The sequence below is a fragment of the Malaclemys terrapin genome, chromosome 2 (genome assembly GCF_027887155.1).
Source record: "Malaclemys terrapin pileata isolate rMalTer1 chromosome 2, rMalTer1.hap1, whole genome shotgun sequence".
Taxonomy (NCBI): domain Eukaryota; kingdom Metazoa; phylum Chordata; order Testudines; family Emydidae; genus Malaclemys; species Malaclemys terrapin.
The window spans coordinates 87257260-87277233 of NC_071506.1; the positions used below are offsets into that span (position 1 = coordinate 87257260).

General features: G+C 45.9%; 1 protein-coding gene and 1 long non-coding RNA gene across 2 annotated transcripts in view; one reads left to right on the top strand and one right to left on the bottom strand.

The window, feature by feature from the left end:
• Positions 1-5782: 5782 nt before the first annotated feature.
• Positions 5783-12545, bottom strand: LOC128831425 (uncharacterized). The gene is made up of 2 exons (XR_008443794.1): positions 12406-12545; positions 5783-6203 (listed from the first exon to the last, which is right to left on the bottom strand). It is a non-coding gene; the product is annotated as an uncharacterized LOC128831425 (long non-coding RNA).
• The window catches only part of RAB12 (RAB12, member RAS oncogene family), a 39363-nt gene continuing 31214 nt past the window's right edge, over positions 11826-19974 (top strand). Inside the window, exon 1 of the mRNA XM_054017790.1 lies at positions 11826-12123. Within this exon, the coding sequence (XP_053873765.1) occupies positions 11895-12123 (229 nt within the window). The 5' untranslated portion in view covers positions 11826-11894. The remainder of the gene's footprint in view (positions 12124-19974) is intronic.

The window sequence follows — 19974 nt, forward strand, 5'->3', positions numbered from 1 at the left end:
ATGCAAGGTCTGTTAAGTACTTGCCTTGTTCCTGTCTGCAAACCACCCAGTAACATCTGGGATGTGAGACAATGAAAGAAATGTGTTGTTTTAAGCTTACTGATAATAATAATCGCATGTAATAGCAAATTGATATGCTGAAATGTTATGTTTAAGCTATCCGCTAGGACGTTTTTCCTCCTTGGTGGGATTATATCTAGTCATAGCCACCCTTAGAGTGGATAAAAACCCTTTTATAGTATGGGGTCCTAGTTTTGATTTTTGGCGTTTTACTTTGCTGCTTTGTTTAATGTTTACCCAATCTAGTGGCATTGTGTATGCTACCCTGCGAAAGTGCTTTGTCTATACACCGCATATATAATAAAATAGGGGGGGATGTAGGGATGCATAGCTCCCGAATCGCCAGCCCACGGGCGCGGCAAACTGCTCCCATGGCTACGAGGCAGGAGTGACCTTCAATCCAGCGTTTGTGTTTGGGAAACTTATTTGGCTGATTTGATTGTACCCTCGCAGCTGGTGTTCACGCGCTCAAGAGAGGGGTTCGTTATCTTATGTGCATGTACACTGCCTGGCTTTTCTATGCGCAGGAATGTAACCACTAAGCAGTGTTGTAAACAAAGCAAGGAGAGAAATAAAAACCCCAGGAAAGTTTTCCTGGGAGGCTTTTTGCAAGAGGCTTGTAAAGCTCTCTGGCTACCAACAAACCTGGCGTTCTGTTTCCTGCGTCGTCACCACAAGTGACCCTGCTCAGTTCGGTCTCGAAGGGGGGAGATGTGACGAACTGGGCCTGTTCTTACTGTGGTCTGTGAATGCTGACAGGGGAGTGTGACTAGGATAGTCTGCCCGAAGGCGAATACCTGAGAGTGTAACATGAGAACCCAGGAAGGGGTTGGAGGCCAGGTGACTCCTTGGCCGGGGAAACTGAACAAAGGCTGTGGGAGGGGTCGCTGAAGGCAGAGTCTGGGAAGCTGGGTGGTGAGATGGTGGGGAGGCAGAGATTGCTCTGACCTCCCAAGGGGGGCTGGGATGCCCTGGGACCCCAAGATGGACCTAACTGAGGGGGGCCCTGTTGTCTGTGCCTGCAAGACCTGTCTTGGACTGTATTCCTGTCATCCAAATAAACCTTCTGCTTTACTGGCTGGCTGAGAGTCATGGTGAATCGCAGGAAGCCGAGGGTGCAGGGCCCTCAGTCCCCCAATACTCCGTGACAGGTATCATTGCAGTTAAAGCACTAAACTTGAGCTCAAGAGATCTATGTTCCATTCTCAGTTCCACCACTGACTTCCTGCATGACCTTGGGCAAGTTACTGTGCTGGAGTTTCCCATCTGTAAAATGGGGCTGATAATACCACTTTACTGTTTCACAGGGGTGTTGAAAGAGAAATCCATTAATGTTTGTGAGGAGCTCAAATACAAGGGTGAGGAGAGTCACAGAAAAGTCTTAGCATATAAACCAAGTGCTATAATTGCCCTGGGAAGGCATGTGACTGAAAGGATGGTTGGGGAATTGAACCCTGACAGGATTTCTGCCTTAAGGAATGGTCTATAATAGCAGAACGTAGGAAAGCTGTCGTATGTCTGTTCCTTTTCAAAAATTCTGTTGGCATTTTAAAAGTTCAATAGTCCTTGTTCTGCTCTTCCAAGCTGCTGTGCAAATGTTGTCAACTCTGCCCCCAAGCTCTTATCTGCTGTCCAGTACTGATTTGATTTGTAATGACAATAGTGCTACTCGCAGTGTAAGACCCACTAATTTATTGATTTCCTCCCCCCAGCAAATAATTACAAAGAAATCAAAATTCCATCCCTTCCTCTGCATTTATTTAGTTTTGGTCTCATATTTTTTCAGGGCCTGGTATTTTGGTTATTGTATATATGAAATGTTTTAGGATTTTAAAGTGTAAATTATTGTCCTTGTCTACACAAAAGTTCAACCACATTACCTAAATTAGTATACTTAAAGTGGTACAACTACCCTAGTATGGCTGCAGTTCTACCAGTATAAAAGTGCTTATACCGGTTGCAGCTTGTTCCTATATGGAAAGGGGGGAAAGCTATACTGGTGTAAGGCTCCTTTATACCAGTGTAGCTATGTACACACTAGGGGTTGAACTGGTATAACTATTTTGATTAAACAAATTACACCCTTAACTGAAATAGTTACAATGCGTGCAGATCAGACCTTAGTCCTTCATTCCTCCCATCAAGACAAATTTTAAAATTCTTAAAAGTCAGAGAAACTTGCCTGAGCTAACATGAACCGATTTAAACTCTAACCAGAAATGAGTTCTAATCCAGATTAATCTATTTTCTGGAGACTAGCTTTATAGTTCCTTAGCTCCATCTAAATTTGGCTCGGACAACCATTCCATATCTTTTTGTAATCATTGTAACTTCCCTGCTACATTCCTGGTGACAGATGGTGCACTGTGAGATAAAAAGGCAGTAGCATGCAAAGTCCCCTGCTTCTCCTGATCCAAAACGGTTTCCACAGCAAGTACTGACAGCTTCTTCTAGTTTCAAAAAAACCCAAACAAAAAAAAAAACCTCACAACAGGGACATAAAGACAATTCCACTTCTGAGGTAAGAGTGCGTGTTCTGTTTTGTAGTATAAGGAAGGATGAAGCCACATCTGCAGTGTACCTTCTCCAGATGCTTTCTCCTTCTGGCTTTACCTGGGGGTTTGAGGCTACTGATTTTAACATGAGTGGGATACCTTACTATGTTACTCCTTTAACAGCTTTCCCTATGGGGCTCACTCACCTGCAGTGTTGGATTGTTCCATCATATATTAAACCACACATGTGGTCTTGACAGCTGTTTGCTGTTATCTTGCCATTGGGCAGCTCCATCCCTGACAATATTCAGCACTGGAGATAATCAAAAATTCAGAAAATTTTCATAATTATTTGTTAAACACTTCCATTAAAATATCATATGTTTGAAAGATTTCGTCCACTGTATAACCTGGATGCAAAACAGCAATATTTTTTTTCTTTTTCGAGTTCCATTAACTTCCTTTGTTCACCTCAGCCTAGCCCATCTATCAGGACTATCACTATACTTTCCAAGAATGCTGGCTCTCGACTGGCATGTTTCCTTCTCTGTCAGCTATCTCATTATTGTATTCAGTGTTGTTGTAGCTGTGTCGGGCACAGGATTTTAGAGAGACAAGGCGGGTGAGGTAATATATTTTATTGGACCAACTTCTGTTGGTGAGAGAGACAAGCTTTCGAGCTACACAGAGCTCTTCCTCATGTTTTGGAAGTTCTCGGAGCATCACAGTTAAATACAAGGTTGAACAGATAGTTTAGCATGTGTGCTAACTTCTTATGCTAAACTATCTGTTCGGCCTTGTATTTAGCTGTGACACACTGAGTACATTTCCCAGACATGAAGAAGAGCTCTGTGTATCTCGAAAGCTTGTCTCTCTTGTGACGTTGTGCAGTCTATATGGTTTTATAAAAACATGATAATAAGTGAATATAATGTAACTGGGATAGTTTTAAAAAATTTGGTAATAAATAAATATAACGTAACTGGGATATGCTTCATGCAAAAGGTCTCTTGTAAGGTATCATTACAAAGCTTATAATCTACTGAGTGTGATCATCCAATTTGTATAAATGTACCACTCTTGTATCTAAAACTAGAAATATAAAATATAACTCTGAGGGCCTATTGTAATTATGTAAAGTGTGGGCCATTAATGATGGTTTGGAATCTTGATGACTCCCATTGTCTGCAGATTGCTGTGTTTACCTGTGAGTCTTCCTGTATATGTATGTGCTGGCAAGTGGGTAATGAAGTCTTGCAGTGACATGTGATCATGTCACCTGAACTGGAATCCATCTTTAACCTGGTTCTTTTCGAGTGAGGGGGGGTGGAAACCCAGAGGGACAAAGGGTTCCCGCCTTATGCAAAAGATATATAAAGGGGTGGAACAGAACAAAGGAGGGAGAGGAGCCATCATGAAGAATCCCCTAGCTATCACCTGAGCTGGAACAAGAGCTGTGCCAGGGGAAAGAATTGTGCCCAGGCCTGGAAGGTGTCCAGCCTGAGAAAAAAAACTTACTGAAGCATCTCTGAGGGTGAGATTATCTGTATTCAGTTTGATTAGACATAGATTTGCACATTTTATTTTATTTTGCTTGGTGACTTACTTTGTTCTGTCTGTTACTACTTGGAACCACTTAAATCCTACTTTCTGTATTTAATAAAATCACTTTTTATTTAAAGCAACAGAGGGTCCTGTGGCACCTTTAAGACTAACAGAAGTATTGGGAGCATAAGCTTTCGTGGGTAAGAACTTCACTTCTTCAGATGCAAGTAATGGAAATCTCCAGAGGCAGGTATAAATCAGTATGGAGATAACGAGGTTAGTTCAATCAGGGAGGGTGAGGTGCTCTGCTAGCAGTTGAGGGGTGAACACCAAGGGAGGAGAAACTGCTTCTGTAGTTGGATAGCCATTCACAGTCTTTGTTTAATCCTGATCTGATGGTGTCAAATTTGCAAATGGACTGGAGCTCAGCAGTTTCTCTTTGGAGTCTGGTCCTGAAGTTTTTTTGCTGTAAGATGGCTACCTTTACATCTGCTATTGTGTGGCTAGGGAGGTTGAAGTGTTCTCCTACAGGTTTTTGTATATTGCCATTCCTGATATCTGACTTGTGTCCATTTATCCTCTTGCGTAGTGACTGTCCAGTTTGGCCAATGTACATAGCAGAGGGGCATTGCTGGCATATGATAGCATATATAACATTGGTGGACGTGCAGGTGAATGAGCCGGTGATGTTGTAGTTGATCTGGTTAGGTCCTGTGATGGTGTTGCTGGTGTAGATATGTGGGCAGAGTTGGCATCAAGGTTTGTTGCATGGGTTGGTTCCTGAGTTAGAGTTGTTATGGTGCGGTGCGTGGTTGCTGGTGAGGATATGCTTAAGGTTGGCAGGTTGTCTGTGGGCGAGGACTGGCCTGCCTCCCAAGGTCTGTGAAAGTGAGGGATCATTGTCCAGGATGGGTTGTAGATCACTGATGATGCATTGGAGAGGTTTAAGCTGAGGACTGTAGGTGATGGCCAGTGGAGTTCTGTTGGTTTCTCTTTTGGGCCTGTCTTGTAGCAGGAGGCTTCTGGGTACACGTCTGGCTCTGTTGATTTGTTTATTTCCTTGTGTGGGTATCGTAGTTTTGAGAATGCTTGGTGAAGATCTTGTAGGTGTTGGCCAGCTTCATTTACATGAACTATAATATTGCTTACCCATCTACTCAGTTCTGTTGCTTTAGCTGGAATTTTTGTATGTTTTGATTGTATAAATAATAGATTCCTGTTACTGATCCCATGGAAGGGCATAGCAATTGTGTAGGATATGTCCTAGTGCGAGAGGGTCACCCTAATGTATGGGTAGACTTTGATTTGGTAACAAAATCCAAATTCAACAGAGAAGGCTGTGTGTGATGGATTCTTGGGGTACCCAGGACTGTGAATCACCTAATTACCCCTCCCCCTGTCCCCTCGCTTGCCTTAGCAAGACAGACACTTGCCTGAGCTTAACTGGGTGTCATCTCCCTGATACCACTAGTGTGTTAGCTACCCAATCTTCTCAGGGCTTTGACAGCCCTCAGTTTGCCTTGCAGGTTAACAATAGGTACCCAGCCCCCTGAGCCCCTCTAAAAATGTCCCCCTGTAGTATCAAGCCCAGGTAAGCTGTCCTCATAGGAACAGTGTACACACAGCTTGACTGGTACAACTCAGGATCAGATCCTCTATAACATCACATCATGGATCTATAGTGAAGCAATCATATGTTTATTATAAAATATTAAGATTTAAGAGATAGTGAGTAAGAATAATAGGAACGATAGGTTACATACAAAACAAAAACATAAGATGCAAAAAACTTATCGATAGTGACCTTTCCTTTAAATAAAGTACTACAAAAGATCCAATCTCTTGCAAAGCTGGTTGGTTTTCTGTCAACTAGGATCCAAATATTCATGAACAACACCGCTCTTCAAGGGCTTCCCTCGATGAATGGATCACAAAAATGTCTTTCTACTTATATTTCCCAAAATTCATTGTTTTTGTCCCCGGAGTGAGGATGATCCCCTGTGATTCCCTTCCTGGTGCCCGGGCTCCAAGTTATCTTCACATCCTCAAGTTGACTCCATATGAAAAACAGGACTTCCCTTGTGCTGGCTTCCAGTGCTTAGTCTACATATAAATCAAAGCAGACAAGTGAATCTACATCCCTTTGTCTGGCAAAACTTGTTTGTCCACTCTGCCTGGGACACAGATTTTAACACATCTTTTCAGTACATCTACACAACTCCTTAAATATCATCCATACACACATCTCACAAGGATTATAAGGATCAGGGTGACATAAGTTCTTATTAGATACATCTCACTTGCCTCTCGCTGGATAAATACTATGAAAGCAATATTTTGGCTGTAGTGAGTTTGTCAGGCCTGTCAGAGAACAGTGAACACTTTATCAGTTGGCATTGAGGGTTTCTTAGGGTCACAGAGGTGCAGGGGGCAAAGGATGTGATCTATAGACTAGGAGTGCTTTCTAAGGAGCAGAGACTTTCTCCAAAGGTCCTATTTTGTTCTGGTTCCACACCTAAAGTTTCTGCACCTTGTATTGCATCAACTGGTGGGATGATGCCAGAATGGACCAATGGTGGTGGCAGTGCAGAGACGGACTTTGCAGTGAGACCTGACCTGACCCAACTAGCAGCAATTCATAGCTAAATTGTGCACTGCCCTAAAAGAGAGCAGCAGCACTGAGCTAATTTTGCAGCACCAGACCAGTGTAAGCTGAGTTTGTATCACAGCACTGAACCATGTAGCCCGCACATCAGCCTGGCACCTGGCACAGCAGTTCTCTCTGTACTGGGGTAGGCCAGTGGAGCAGAGCCAACCTTGATGCTTCTCTACCACTGAGTTTAACAGGACTTATAAGTTGGGTTTTAGGTGGGTGGCATTTGTGGTGAACTAAGAGTCTGGATGTTATTAAGCCAGACAATTTGGAACCAAACTCCCGATGCATTGCTTTGGGTTGCTCATTTTCTTGTATGTAACTATATAGAGAAATTGCTCATGTTTCTCTTGATTGTCTTTCCCTTTCCCCTAAATACTTGCAGTTCCATGTTCCCAAAGTATTGAGTGCTTGTGAGTGGGGAAGAACCATCTAAAAACATGACTGGGGAGGTTCATTTTAATTTCCCAGAGCATGACATAGAAGTGTGGCACTGGGTGGGGGTGTGAGTGGTTGTTTTATTGATTTTTAGAAAAGAACCACTAGACAGATTGAACCCAACCCTTGCTGTTGCCATTGGTACCTGGCAGAGGGGTTATACTTCTATTCCTGATTAGATCACAGGCAGATAGAATGAAGGAAAGCTATGGAAGCTGCATTAGAGCTAGTTGACTGTGCTCTGATATCTTCAGGTGGTGGAACACCTTTTAAGTCCTAATAATTGTATATACATACTCTGTCCATTTGGCAAGCCTTTGAGCTGGGACAGACTGACCCCTAGTTTTGCCCCCATTCCCACAGACTTTTTGTGGTGAATATACAAATTATGTGATGAATCAGCTGAGCTGCAATGGGTTCTCAGAGGGCAGCAGGAGGAAATAGGCTAAGGATGAATCTGCTGTTGCTCTTGTCCTGCTCAGGAAGGATGCAGGTTACCATGAGAAGAGAGGGTCCATTGCACTTGGCTAGAAGTTGTCAAGGACTGGATCACAGAGGCAGAACATTGGGGGGGGGATCGGGGGGCCCTGGGAAGAGTGGGGTGGTTGCAGACTACTGGCAAAGTGCTCTTTGGGACCTAACAGCTGCTAGAAGAGGAAGTGAATGCAATACAGATGAGACATCTGGCAAGCAACTAGGGACTGTTTCAAGACAAAGTTTGGCAATCACAACACTACAGAGACCCCATAAAGGGACTACAATTATCATGGCTTAAAACTGCAGACTGACATCTCTGGATGTGAATGAGGCTTGGGGACAGAAGAATTGCCTGATCAAATTGGAACGAGGAATTTGGAATGAGGCTACAGGACCATCTTATCTTTATAAAACAGAATGTAGGGAGGACTGGCCACCAGGAATGCTGTCTTCACAAGGATTGGTATGAAGATCAATATGACAGAAACCCCCAGTAGCTTTGGGAAAACAAGTTTAAAATGGTGGAGATGCTTCATGCACCCGAGACAATACATAAACAAACTCTTTCATAAACTTGATCGCAGTGGGGTAAGTTCCAACTGCATCAGCCTGACAGAACTTTGAAACAGTTTTGAGTGCTCCAAGATAAAAGTGATGGAGGATCAACTCAGGTCTGTTTTCTTTCCAATTGCCTAGTTGGAGAATTTCTACCACTTTGCTGAGTAGGTTTTAGTGTTCAATGGCTGTGCACTGCAACCTTAATACCATCCCACTAGGAATGACATCCTTCCATCATCACCTTTAAAAAACTACATTCTCCACCACAATAATATTCTGCAGCAAATAGCCACAACTGCTAGTATTGGAAGGGAGGGAGCTTGGTAAGTGTGGATACACTGGATCAGAGTTAAGGTTACAGTGTGCATGGTAAGTGGTGTACAATAGTTGTGAGAAGATTAAGTAAAGAGTAGGTACTTTAAAGTGGCTTTTCACTTGGTTGTTTTTGTGGGTTTGTGCCACATATGTTGTGTGTAGCAATCCTAACTGATTCACAACCATAGTTTTAGTGTATTAATTAAATTAAGAACTATGAAGGCACAATTAAGGATTCTACAGGGGGCTGGGAACACTGATCGGAGAAGATGAAGACAGGAACTGAGAGCTCAGAAGCCACACTGAGCACTCTGGTTCAAAAAAAGCATCTTTACCAAGAAAAAAAAAAAATCCCCAACTCACCCTGGCCCTTTTGAAATACAATTCTCCTGCTAGAAGACAGTGTGCTAGATGTGGGAGGGGCAGATCCCAGGTGCTGTATGCTGCAGCCTGTTTTATGTAGCAGGTCACACCAAATAATCATCGTGCCCCCTGTGCCCTTAAAATCTGTGAATCAGCCAGGGACTCAGTGATGTGATTTCCAAAGTTAGTCATGTGCAAAGAGTTGTGTGCACTTAAAGAGACAAGGTGGGTGAGGTAATATCTTTTACTGGATCACCTTCTGTTGGTGAAAGAGGCAAGCTGTCCAGCTACACATAGCTCTTCTTCAGGTCTGAGGAAGGTGGAACAGATTGTTTACCATAGGTAAGGGCCCATTCATGGTAGGCTGACACTGCAGTACTGCTGCAGTTATAGGACAAAAAGGGGGTTAGTGGGTTATAGGCTGTTGTAATAAGCCATAAATCCAAGGTGTGGATTTAAGAGCTGGTGCCTCCAAAGTTTGTCTCTCCCCAAAAGAAGTCGTTCCTATAAAACTTCACCTACCTCCTTTCTCTAATATCCTGGGAGCCACATGGCTAAAACTACACTGCAGGTGCACTTAGACTACATGGCACATGCTGATCCCCATCTCTGGCTGCTGCACTTCCAGCCAGGGGCAGGAGGACCCCTGGGGCTAGCTGAGCTGAGCACAGGCAGCACCAGAGGTTAAATGCAGGCCTGGTCTAGGGTGACCAGATGTCCCAATTGTATAGGGATAGTCCCGATATTTGGGGCTTTTTCTTATATAGCCTCCTATTACCCTGTCCCGATTTTTTACACTTGCTGTCTGGTCACCCTAGCGTGTCCCCAGGCGTGCCCCACGCTTAGGGTTACCATATTTTGTGCCTCCTAATGGAGGACACTCCCGGGGGCCCCGGCCCCGCCCCCAACCCCGCCCCAACTCCGCCCCCTCCCAAAGTCTCCGCCCCCTCCCCTGCTTGAAGCCTGAAGCAGGTAAGGGGGAGTGTGGGGGGGAGGAGGCGCGGCCCAGGCTGGCCCCTGGCGGCTCCAGCCTGGGTCGGCTCGGGCCCTGGCCGACCACCCCCGGCTCCCAGCCCCCCGACCCCGGCCCAGCTCCCAGCGCCGCGGGCCGGCTCCCGGCTCCCGGCTCCCAGCTCCCAGCGCCGCGGGCCGGCTCCCAGCTTCCCGACCCCGGCCCGGCTCCCCGACCCCGACCCGGCTCCCAGCCCCGCGGGCCGGCGGCTCCTGGCTCCCAGCCCCGCGGGCCCGGCCCGGCTCCCAGCTCCCCGACCCCGGCCCGGCTCCCCGACCCGGCTCCCAGCCCCGCGGCTCCCGGCTCCCAGCCCCGCGGGCCCGGCTCCCCGACCCCGGCCTGGCTCCCAGCCCCGCGGGCCGGCGGCTCCCGGCTCCCAGCCCCGCGGGCCCGGCCCGGCTCCCGGCTCCCCGACCCCGGACCGGCTCCCCGACCCGGCTCCCAGCCCCGCGGCTCCCGGCTCCCCGACCCCGGCCTGGCTCCCAGCCCCGCGGGCCGGTGGCTCCCGGCTCCCAGTCCCGCGGGCCGGTGGCTCCCGGCTCCCAGCCCCGCGGGCCGGCGGCTCCCGGCTCCCAGCCCCGCGGGCCCGGCCCGGCTCCCCGACCCCGACCCGGCTCCCAGCCCCGCGGCTCCCGGCTCCCCGACCCCAGCCCGGCTCCCAGCCCCGCGGGCCGGCGGCTCCCGGCTCCCAGCCCCGCGGGCCCGGCCCGGCTCCCAGCTCCCCGACCCCGGACCGGCTCCCCGACCCGGCTCCCAGCCCCGCGGCTCCCGGCTCCCCGACCCCGGCCCCCAGCCCCGCGGGCCGGCGGCTCCCGGCTCCCAGCCCCGCGGGCCCGGCCCGGCTCCCAGCTCCCCGACCCCGGACCGGCTCCCCGACCCGGCTCCCAGCCCCGCGGCTCCCGGCTCCCCAACCCCGGCCCGGCTCCCAGCCCCGCGGGCCGGCGGCTCCCGGCTCCCAGCCCCGCGGGCCCGGCCCGGCTCCCAGCTCCCCGACCCCGGACCGGCTCCCCGACCCGGCTCCCAGCCCCGCGGCTCCCCGACCCCGGCCCGGCTCCCAGCCCCGCGGGCCGGCGGCTCCTGGCTCCCAGCCCCGCGGGCCCGGCCCGGCTCCCAGCTCCCCGACCCCGGACCGGCTCCCCGACCCGGCTCCCAGCCCCGCGGCTCCCGGCTCCCCGACCCCGGCCCGGCTCCCAGCCCCGCGGGCCGGCGGCTCCTGGCTCCCAGCCCCGCGGGCCCGGCCCGGCTCCCAGCTCCCCGACCCCGGACCGGCTCCCCGACCCGGCTCCCAGCCCCGCGGCTCCCGGCTCCCCGACCCCGGCCCGGCTCCCAGCCCCGCGGGCCCGGCCCGGCACCATGCCCCCGGCCCCGCACAAAGAGGCCCCGGCCGAGCCTCCCGATTTTCCCGGACATGCCCAGCTTTTGGGGATTTCCCCCCGGACGGGGATTTGAGCCCCCAAAAGCCGGACATGTCCGGGAAAATCCGGACGTATGGTAACCCTACCCACGCTCCTAGCTACACACAGGCCTTGGCTACACTCGTGGATTCACAGTGCTGTGAAGCGCGAGAGCTCTCTCGCAGCGCTGCAAGTACTCCACCTCTCCGAGGGGAGTAGCTTGCAGCGCTGCAGGCGCTGATTACACTGGCGCTTTACAGCGCTGCACTGGGGGGTGTTTTTTCACACCCCTGAGCGCAGCAAGCGCAGCGCTGTGAATTGCCAGTGTAGCCAAGGCCACATAGAGCGGCGTGTTTATTTCTTTCAGCCCCCGCGGGCACTCAGTGTCTGTGCGTGGGGACAGGGCCGGTTTCCCAGCTCGGCCCTCCCGCGCTCTAGGGGGCGCTGCTCCCCCGGCGGCGGGCCCCGCTCGCTGCGGCGCGGGCCGCTCGTTGTCCGGGCGGCCGAGGAGTTCCCGTTCCCCTCAGGCCCGGGGCAGCGGCGCGCGCGCGGGGAGCCGGGTCGCGCAGGAGCCGCCTGCGGTCATGGAGCCGGGCTCCGGGCTGCAGCGCAGGGGCGGCGCGGGGCGGGAGTTCGCGGCGGGGGGCTCCCCGGCGCTCTCGGGGCCGCAGTCCCGCCGCAGGAAGCAGCCGCCGCGCCCGGCCGACTTCAAGCTGCAGGTCATCATCATCGGCTCGCGGGGCGTGGGCAAGACCAGCCTGATGGAGCGCTTCACCGACGACACCTTCTGCGAGGCCTGCAAGTCCACCGTGGGTAAGAGCCCCGGGCGGGCGGGCGCCGGGCTCCCCCTCAGGCCCGCCCCCGCTTCCCGGGAGAGCGGCCGGGCCGGGCCGGGCCGGAGCTAGCGCCGCGCCTCGCCTCCTGCGTTGCCCCCGTGCCAGCTGGGGCCGGGCTCTGGCAGTGCTCCGCCCCTCGGCCCGGTGCCCTGGCGCTAAACACCCCCCACCAGCCACCTGTCGTGCCCCCTCGCTGCTCCCCTCGGGCCCTCTCCGCGCCCCTGCAGCAGCCGCAGCCCTCCTCAGCCACCGCACGTACAGGCCTCTGCCGACCTTCACATCGCGGGGGGATAGACACTAGTTCCCTCCTCCTGCTCCCAGCCTCACTCCTGTAACTCAGGCGCGTCGCCTTCGGCCCCAACAGCCCCTGGAAACGTAACGTGAGCCTTGAACAGAGGAGAAAGGCGAGTAACACGTTAGAAAACTCCCAGAGAGCCTCTTCCCGGGGAGTGGGGTGGGCGGGGGTCAGGGTGTTGAGAGAAGCTTAGAGCCCTTGCTCCTCAGGATAAGTCTGGCACATGTTGCGATCAATTCCAGACCCTTCAACTGTAGTCTTAAAAGAGACGCTCAACCCCTTAATGATGCTCTTACAATAGGAGATGGATGTCAGGGTCTCCCATGTGTCATGTTAAAAACGCAAGTATTTTTAAATGTCAAAAATAAAAGGGTGCCTGAGTACCTAGGAAATTGAATGTGGATTCAAATATTGGTTCAAGGTTTTACAGCATTTCCCGAGGAAAATGTAATGGGCGCTCGGCATATGGTTCTAGATCTGTGGAAAGCTTTAGTTTGAGATTGACAATTAGTAACATCTCTTATGTTGTGTATGTAGTTCACTGTCTTGGACAGCAAATAGAGCAAACAATGTGTTTTATAGCAAATCTTTCTATAAAGTTTAGTCATCAGTAGGCACCCCCTTCAGTTGGATTATTTTTTGGTACAGGAGGGTGAAGGTTTATGGGAAGGAAGGAAGGATCAATCCTAGAGCAACCTGAAAACAAATTTTAGTCTGCCTTGTTATTACAGGCCTATTTTTGGAGCTGAACTTTCAGTGTTGTGACAAGGTGATTGTTAGGCGAAGGCTATCTTTCTGTAAAATGTGTGCTTAATTGCAGCTTGGAGCCTGAAGAGTTCTAAACATCTGATGGAAAGTAATAGTGCTGCTTTTTAGAAATAGAGAGGTATCTTCCTCTGACAAATTAATTCTAAAATGGTTGCTGTTACAGTTTTAGTGTTTATTTTGACAGTTTTAATGTTTATTTTGACAGCTCTTTTATTCCTTCCTGGTTTCTTTGAAAAGCTGAACTTGGTAGTGCATATGGTTTTCTGTTAACAACTGTTAATATATATGTATAAAATACATTGTTCTGAAGTTAGGAGCACAGGTTCTGCTTTTTGTTACAAAACCTTGTATAAAAGTGCCAGAGAGGTATCATAATCTAAAGAGATGTTAATATAGATTTGATTTTGGTGGTGTTATGAAGAAACACTGATAGCTTCCATAACCCATGGCAAGCTTATTTAAGGTTAAGGAAATGGGACTAGGATTAGAATTTATCCTCTGTAAAGTGGTGCCTGCACTGCCACTTTCAGTGCTAAAACTTTAGTTGTTCAGGTGGGTGAAAAAACACCCCCCTGAGCGATAAAAGTTTTAGAACTGAAAAGCGCCAGTATAGATAGCGCTTTATAAAGCTACCACTGCTCGTTCAGGATGGGGTTTTTTTATCGCCGGGAGAGCTCTCCCATGGCAATAAAGCATGTCTGCACTGCCCACGTCACAGCGCTGCAACGTGAGCAGTGTAGACATACCCTTAATCTCCTCCAGTGATGAACAAGGTGTATGCAAGAAAACTTGTTGACCTGTGTTAAGCACTCTTTCTGTATGGGATTAACAATAAAACCCTGTTGATCTTCCATGATGAGTAATGGCGGGCAAAAAGTACTGGAGGGAAGTGTGCTTTGGAAACTGGTCAGTTTTTATCTGAGTAGTGAGCAAATCTGATTTGCTAGATAAACCAGTGATTCAAGCACAAAAGCTTCCTAATTTTAGCAAATCAGGAAATAAATAATGGTATGGTTACAAAAGATTACAAAATATTTGATCTAAAAAGCATAGCAACATCTAAGGAGCATAGGAAATCTACTTGCACCAAACTACATGTAGAAATACTTGAAAATAAAAGCATTATTTTGAGCCTTCCTGACTAAAGTTTTAAAGTTGAGAGCTGTTGAGAACTCTAAAGTTAGTAGAACACAAAGAGCTTTTCATAGCCCCAAATTACGTACTAAAGTTGCCCCTTAATTCTTCGTACCATATAGCATCGAGTCTTCAAGTTGGGAAGAAAATACAGGATAGAATAAACTCTACTTTTATACTGATGGTGTAAATCCAAAGTAACCTCATACTGAAGTTACACTGAGATCAGAATATGGTCCTCAATTGTAATCCTCAAGCACCTCCCTATTTTTTCCTGTTATCACCTCTCCAGGGAGAATGATTTTCTGAAAATCTTGTGACTGATCCAGCAGGACGCGCTTCCCTGGTTTGGAGGGAGTTGGGAGAGAAGTTCTGTAAATCGAATGTGCTTTGAGCTTAAATTTGGGAGGAGAAAGCTAGATGTAACTGAAGGAACAGATATGCATGGGGGAAGGAATTTAGTGATGATTTGTAAATCTGTATTTAAAATAGTTTGAACTCTAGAATAAAAATTCCCTCCTTTTTTACTTGATATTGACTGTCTCAGCTCAGCTATACAGTAATGTTTATATTTAGCTGTACCAGTGTAAGCCAAACAGACCAAAGTTCAAAATGTTTTCTTTAGCTGCTTAATAATTTCTTAAGTGAAACTTGTAGGCTGTTCAGGGCACCAGGCTGACACAAAGGATTTCAAATGTGATTGATAAAATGGTTGGGTGTCTCAGGTCTGTAGGAGCCAATGGCTGCTCTCTGCCCCTACTGAGTGATGTTATGGGCACACTGGGCTGGTGCATTTGGAGGGGAGGAAGTGATTCATTTGAAAAGATACGGCATTTTAATACTTGTTTACATATTCCACAATGGAGAATTAGTTAACTAAATTATAAATTTCTATTGGATAAATTATACAACAAATCTCACCTCAAAAGCACACTACTTTTGTGAAGACTTTCAAAAATGACCTGTCAGATTTCAACAGCACATCCTTATAGCAGCACATACATGGTGTAATATATATCTATAGGGCTTCGCTGTTTTGAATACACCTCTACCCTGATATAACGCGACCCGATATAACACGGTAAAGCAGCGCTCCGGAGGGGGCGGGGCTGCGTGGTCCGGCGGATCAAAGCAAGTTCGATATAACGCGGTTTCACCTATAACGCGGTAAGACTTTTTGGCTTCCGTGGACAGTGTTTTATCAGGGTAGAGGTATAATAAACTCCTTGGATAGAGCATTGTTTCCTTAATTTTATATGTACATAGCAGGAGCGTACTGGATCTAAAATATTTACTAATTTTGGATACTGTTGCCAAATGAGTAACAGAACGTTGCTATGTAGAGTTTTGTATGCCAGACTTGAAGATAGTGACTCTTAGTTGGTCTGTAGTCTTATTATTAGTACTTGTATTTGTACTTTTAGGTATTTTGACAAAGATACTATTTTGTTTAGAAAAGTCCATTCTCTTTATATATGCACAAACTGATAGTATAGTTCTTGTTATCCTTTTAGGGATAGCATTGCCACTTTCCACTGACACCAGAGATTACTAGAACTGAAAGAAAATAGAGAGTAAAAGTATTCATCTTTCATAATATTAGCACATTTGACAGCATGGTGTAATTCAGTTTTCATTGTTTCCCTGCATAGTCAGTGACTTCTTTAGGAGTTCCTCACACAGCAACAAGAGAGTTTGTGGGATTTTTTTAATAGGAAAATGTGATTGGAAAACAACAACTTGTCAGGATTCAGGGGTCTTTTAGGTCTTCTAAGTGAAACTACATTTAAGTTCTGTGTAGGTGGTTTTTAACTTAAAATCTAGTCCATTTTTTTTTAACATTTGTTCATTTTACTTATTAGTAATACTTGGTATTATCCTGAGCTGAAATCTTCAGACACTGGATAATTATGATAAAATATATTGATACCAAAAATGTTTTAAATATTAGCACATACAAGATTTATTCCCCCACCCCACCCCCAGCAATTTGAGGCAGCAGATGATGAAAGATTTGTACTTAAATCTCACTCCTGCCATTTGTCACCTCTATAAAACTCCATGCTTTCAGAGGCCTTCTGTCTGTGTAGCTTATGGGTTGGTTTTTTTTTTTGTGTGTCTTGGGGTGGATGCAGAAGTCTAGAACACTTGCTCTCAAATGGAAATTGGTGAGTGGATTGAGTACAGTCTTGTGTGACTTGTTGCCATCTGACAGGCAGAAGTGCAAAGGGCTCTCCAATAACCGATGTGATTGTAGCTGTGAGCTAAGAAAGAAGACAGTAATTCTGTGCGTTCAGAGAAGACTTGCTGTAGATGAGGAGTCCCTTTTTAATGAAAAATCAGCTCAGTTTGCATATTAATACATTTATTCAGTTAAGCTTGATTCTAGAAATGCTTTCTATTACTATAATGTGTTTAATATTTAAGTAGTAAAATCAATCTGGGTGTGTAATAAACAAGTGGTGCACCTGGTAGTATTTTCAGGTAATGGTTAAAGAAGCCACTTGTATTTGCATGTTTAATGCCAGAAGAAACAGTGTTCTCAACTTTTCTTCTGGTAAAATCCAAAAATCCAACAGGACAATTGTTCACAAACAGAGCTGGTGGCATGCTTACTGCAGAAAGTTTAATCAATACTACCTGTTGTAACACTTTGCGATGTAAGTAATCTACAGACAGATGTTGTCATGGTATTTAGGAATATATAATGCAAGGGTTAAATGTGGGTCCCGTCCCCCCCCAAGTAAATACACAAAATAATTTGTTCTCTTTAAAAACCTTTCTTGTGTTGATTATATTGGCACCATGGGACAGTCTAAACAACTAGTAGCCCATGATTGGTACATAAATGAGAGCATGTAAGTAAACCAGCAAACCAAGTTTAGTGCTCATTTTAATGACCATAAATACAGGGGGCTCTAAGTTAGCAAGGAGTGTGGAATGCAGCTGTCAAACTCAGTCCAGGCTGTGAACAGCTGAGATAGTGTCAGAAGCAACAAAACATGCAGATGATACTCAATTATGGGTTTGTATTTTTATCTCTGGAAGCTGAGAATTATATATAATGAAATTTTTTTACCCGTGACTGAAGTATAATAATCTCTGAGGTGAAACCTGGCTGCTGCTTAACATGGCAGCAATTCACAATTTAGGACAAGAAGTGAATAAGTATAACCAGTTGAAAGGAAAAATATAGGTACCCCCCCATCTGAATTTGGCCAGTGTTGGGGCAAGTCCTGTCCCCCATATTCTTGCGCAAAGTACCTTGAGATCATTTGTGACAAGTATTACCCAGTTTAAAAAAAGTGTAAATGTTAGATTTCAGATTCAAAGTATTGAGTTCATGGCATGAATAGTTTCCACTTTTTTAAAAGCTGGGCAATGCAGTTGGCCTAAAAGTGTCTTAACAAGTTTTCTGTTTGGTCTATGTATTGGGAACCCAGTAATTTATCACTGATGCAACTTCTTCCATCACAAGTCTTGGAAATACAAATATTCATTCAAGTTAACCCATAAATCTAAATTAATACAGGAAATCTGCAACTCATCTTTTCCTATTCCCATTGCCAAAATGTTGGTACACTTCTTAGTCTAAAGTACTGTAAATCTACTTCTGCCCACTGTTCTGCCATTGCAAGTTAAAAATGTATTTGAAGATTTACTTTATAACAAGCTGTTTAATGGTTAAAACATTTTGGAAATCAATTACAACTTTCTGTTTAGTGTGTAATGTCATAGTGGATATATTTACAAGGATGTTGGCCTAAATTTTCAAAAGTGACTAATGACTTTGGGCATCTCAATTTTTGGGTGCTGTATTTGACACCTTCTATTACTGTAGAGCATAAAGGCCCTGACCAAGATTGAATCCTCATTGTGCTAGGCGCTGCACAAACTTTTAAGGGCAGTTCATAATACCTGCCTCTAAACTGGTGCCAAAACTGGTGCAGATATAGTTAATACATTAGTTTTCATCCATGAATCATTCTTGATCTTTAACCTGTTTTGTGCTCTTTTAAGTGGGCGGTTTCACTTTAATTTATTTTAAAAATAACTAATTAAAAGAACTTTGATAAAGCAAATTAAAAAAAAAATGGGCATACCATTTTACATTTTTTTTTAAAAGGTTTCCATATAAGTTTTCTTCTCCTTTGATAATTACATGAGTCATTTCAGTAAGGAAAAAAGTAAGGGCCTGATTCAATGCTCATTTAAGTCAATGGTAGTCTTTCTATTGACCTCACTGCACATTGGATCAAAGCTTTAGTATGGTTAGTTTATAGGCTTTAAATTTAATCTGTTCAAATAATTTTGAATTCGCCTGCTCTGTTTGTCTGTATTTGTTGCTGCTTTACTCTCCTCCTCAAAGTCACTTGTGTGCTGAAATGACTCCGACTGCCTTTTTCCTTCACTACACTTGTTACCTGCCCTTTTTTAAATTGTTTTCAGTAAATCTTAAATAGTAAACGTTTAATGAGAGGGGCTCCCCTTAGTCCTTTTAAAAAACTAAACGAATCGTTGTATGTTAACTAGGGGAACTATCCCAACTATATTTTTTCAACTGTATTTTTCAGTTTGTGTCTTGCTTGAGAATCCTCTTGTCCCAAAGCCAGAATAACACATTTTAATCTGCCCCGGGCCAGGCTTTGGCTCTAATCAATCTGTGTCATACGCAACAGTATCAAATGATTTTTCAATAACAAGATGTATCATACTAACCATACTCACTGATTTCCCTCATTTTGACTGTCACTAATGCACACAATATTTTTCAGCAAATTTCACACGCATGCTGTTACTTTTCTTGATCTATTCAGTCACTTTTTAAAAGGATACTGTCAGTTTTAATTCCACACATAACATGCCCATTAGAAGTTGTATATTGAGGTATCCTAAAACCTGATTAGTAGTAGTTAGAAATGTGATCATTGTGAAAGGTTGTATGGACTCTTGTAACGAAAGTGTGGTTTTTAAAAATGCACATGTTGATCATTTATAGGAATGACTTTAATACAGAGTTCACATGTTTATTCTATCAATAATAACCAGTATATTCTCTGTTAGGTTTTGAAGGTTTTAAAGCATGACTTAATGCATAATTTTGTTATTTTAATAAGGGATTGCTCAAGCTTTTAATCATATTTTGACAAACACATTAAATTTGCAGGAAAAATCACTTGATTAATAGAATTATCCAGGACAGCACGTTAGGCAAGTTTCCAGAAAGAAATACATTGAATCAATACAATGTGAGAACACTTAATAATTAATAATTATAAATCAGAGGCTCAAATCTGCACTTCTTACTCATGCAAATCTCCCTTTTGAAGCTCCTGGGAGTCTTGAATGTGTAGGCAATACAGATTTGGACCCCAACGGGAGGCTTTAAGATGGCAAACGTGGTGTTGGTGTTTGTAAAATAAGGGCATCCAAAACACACAGCCCTCAATTCCAATATGTGCACAAGGAAAAGACATTTCGGGCTTCTTCATTTCAATTTTCACAGTGAGTAGCATGATTTTATATTAAACATATTTATTGCTTGTGGTACACTGAAGACTTGGTGAGGGAGGAGGGATTTTTTTTTAAAAAGGGAGGGGAATTATAAAAGCCTGTTGGCTCTTCCCAAAA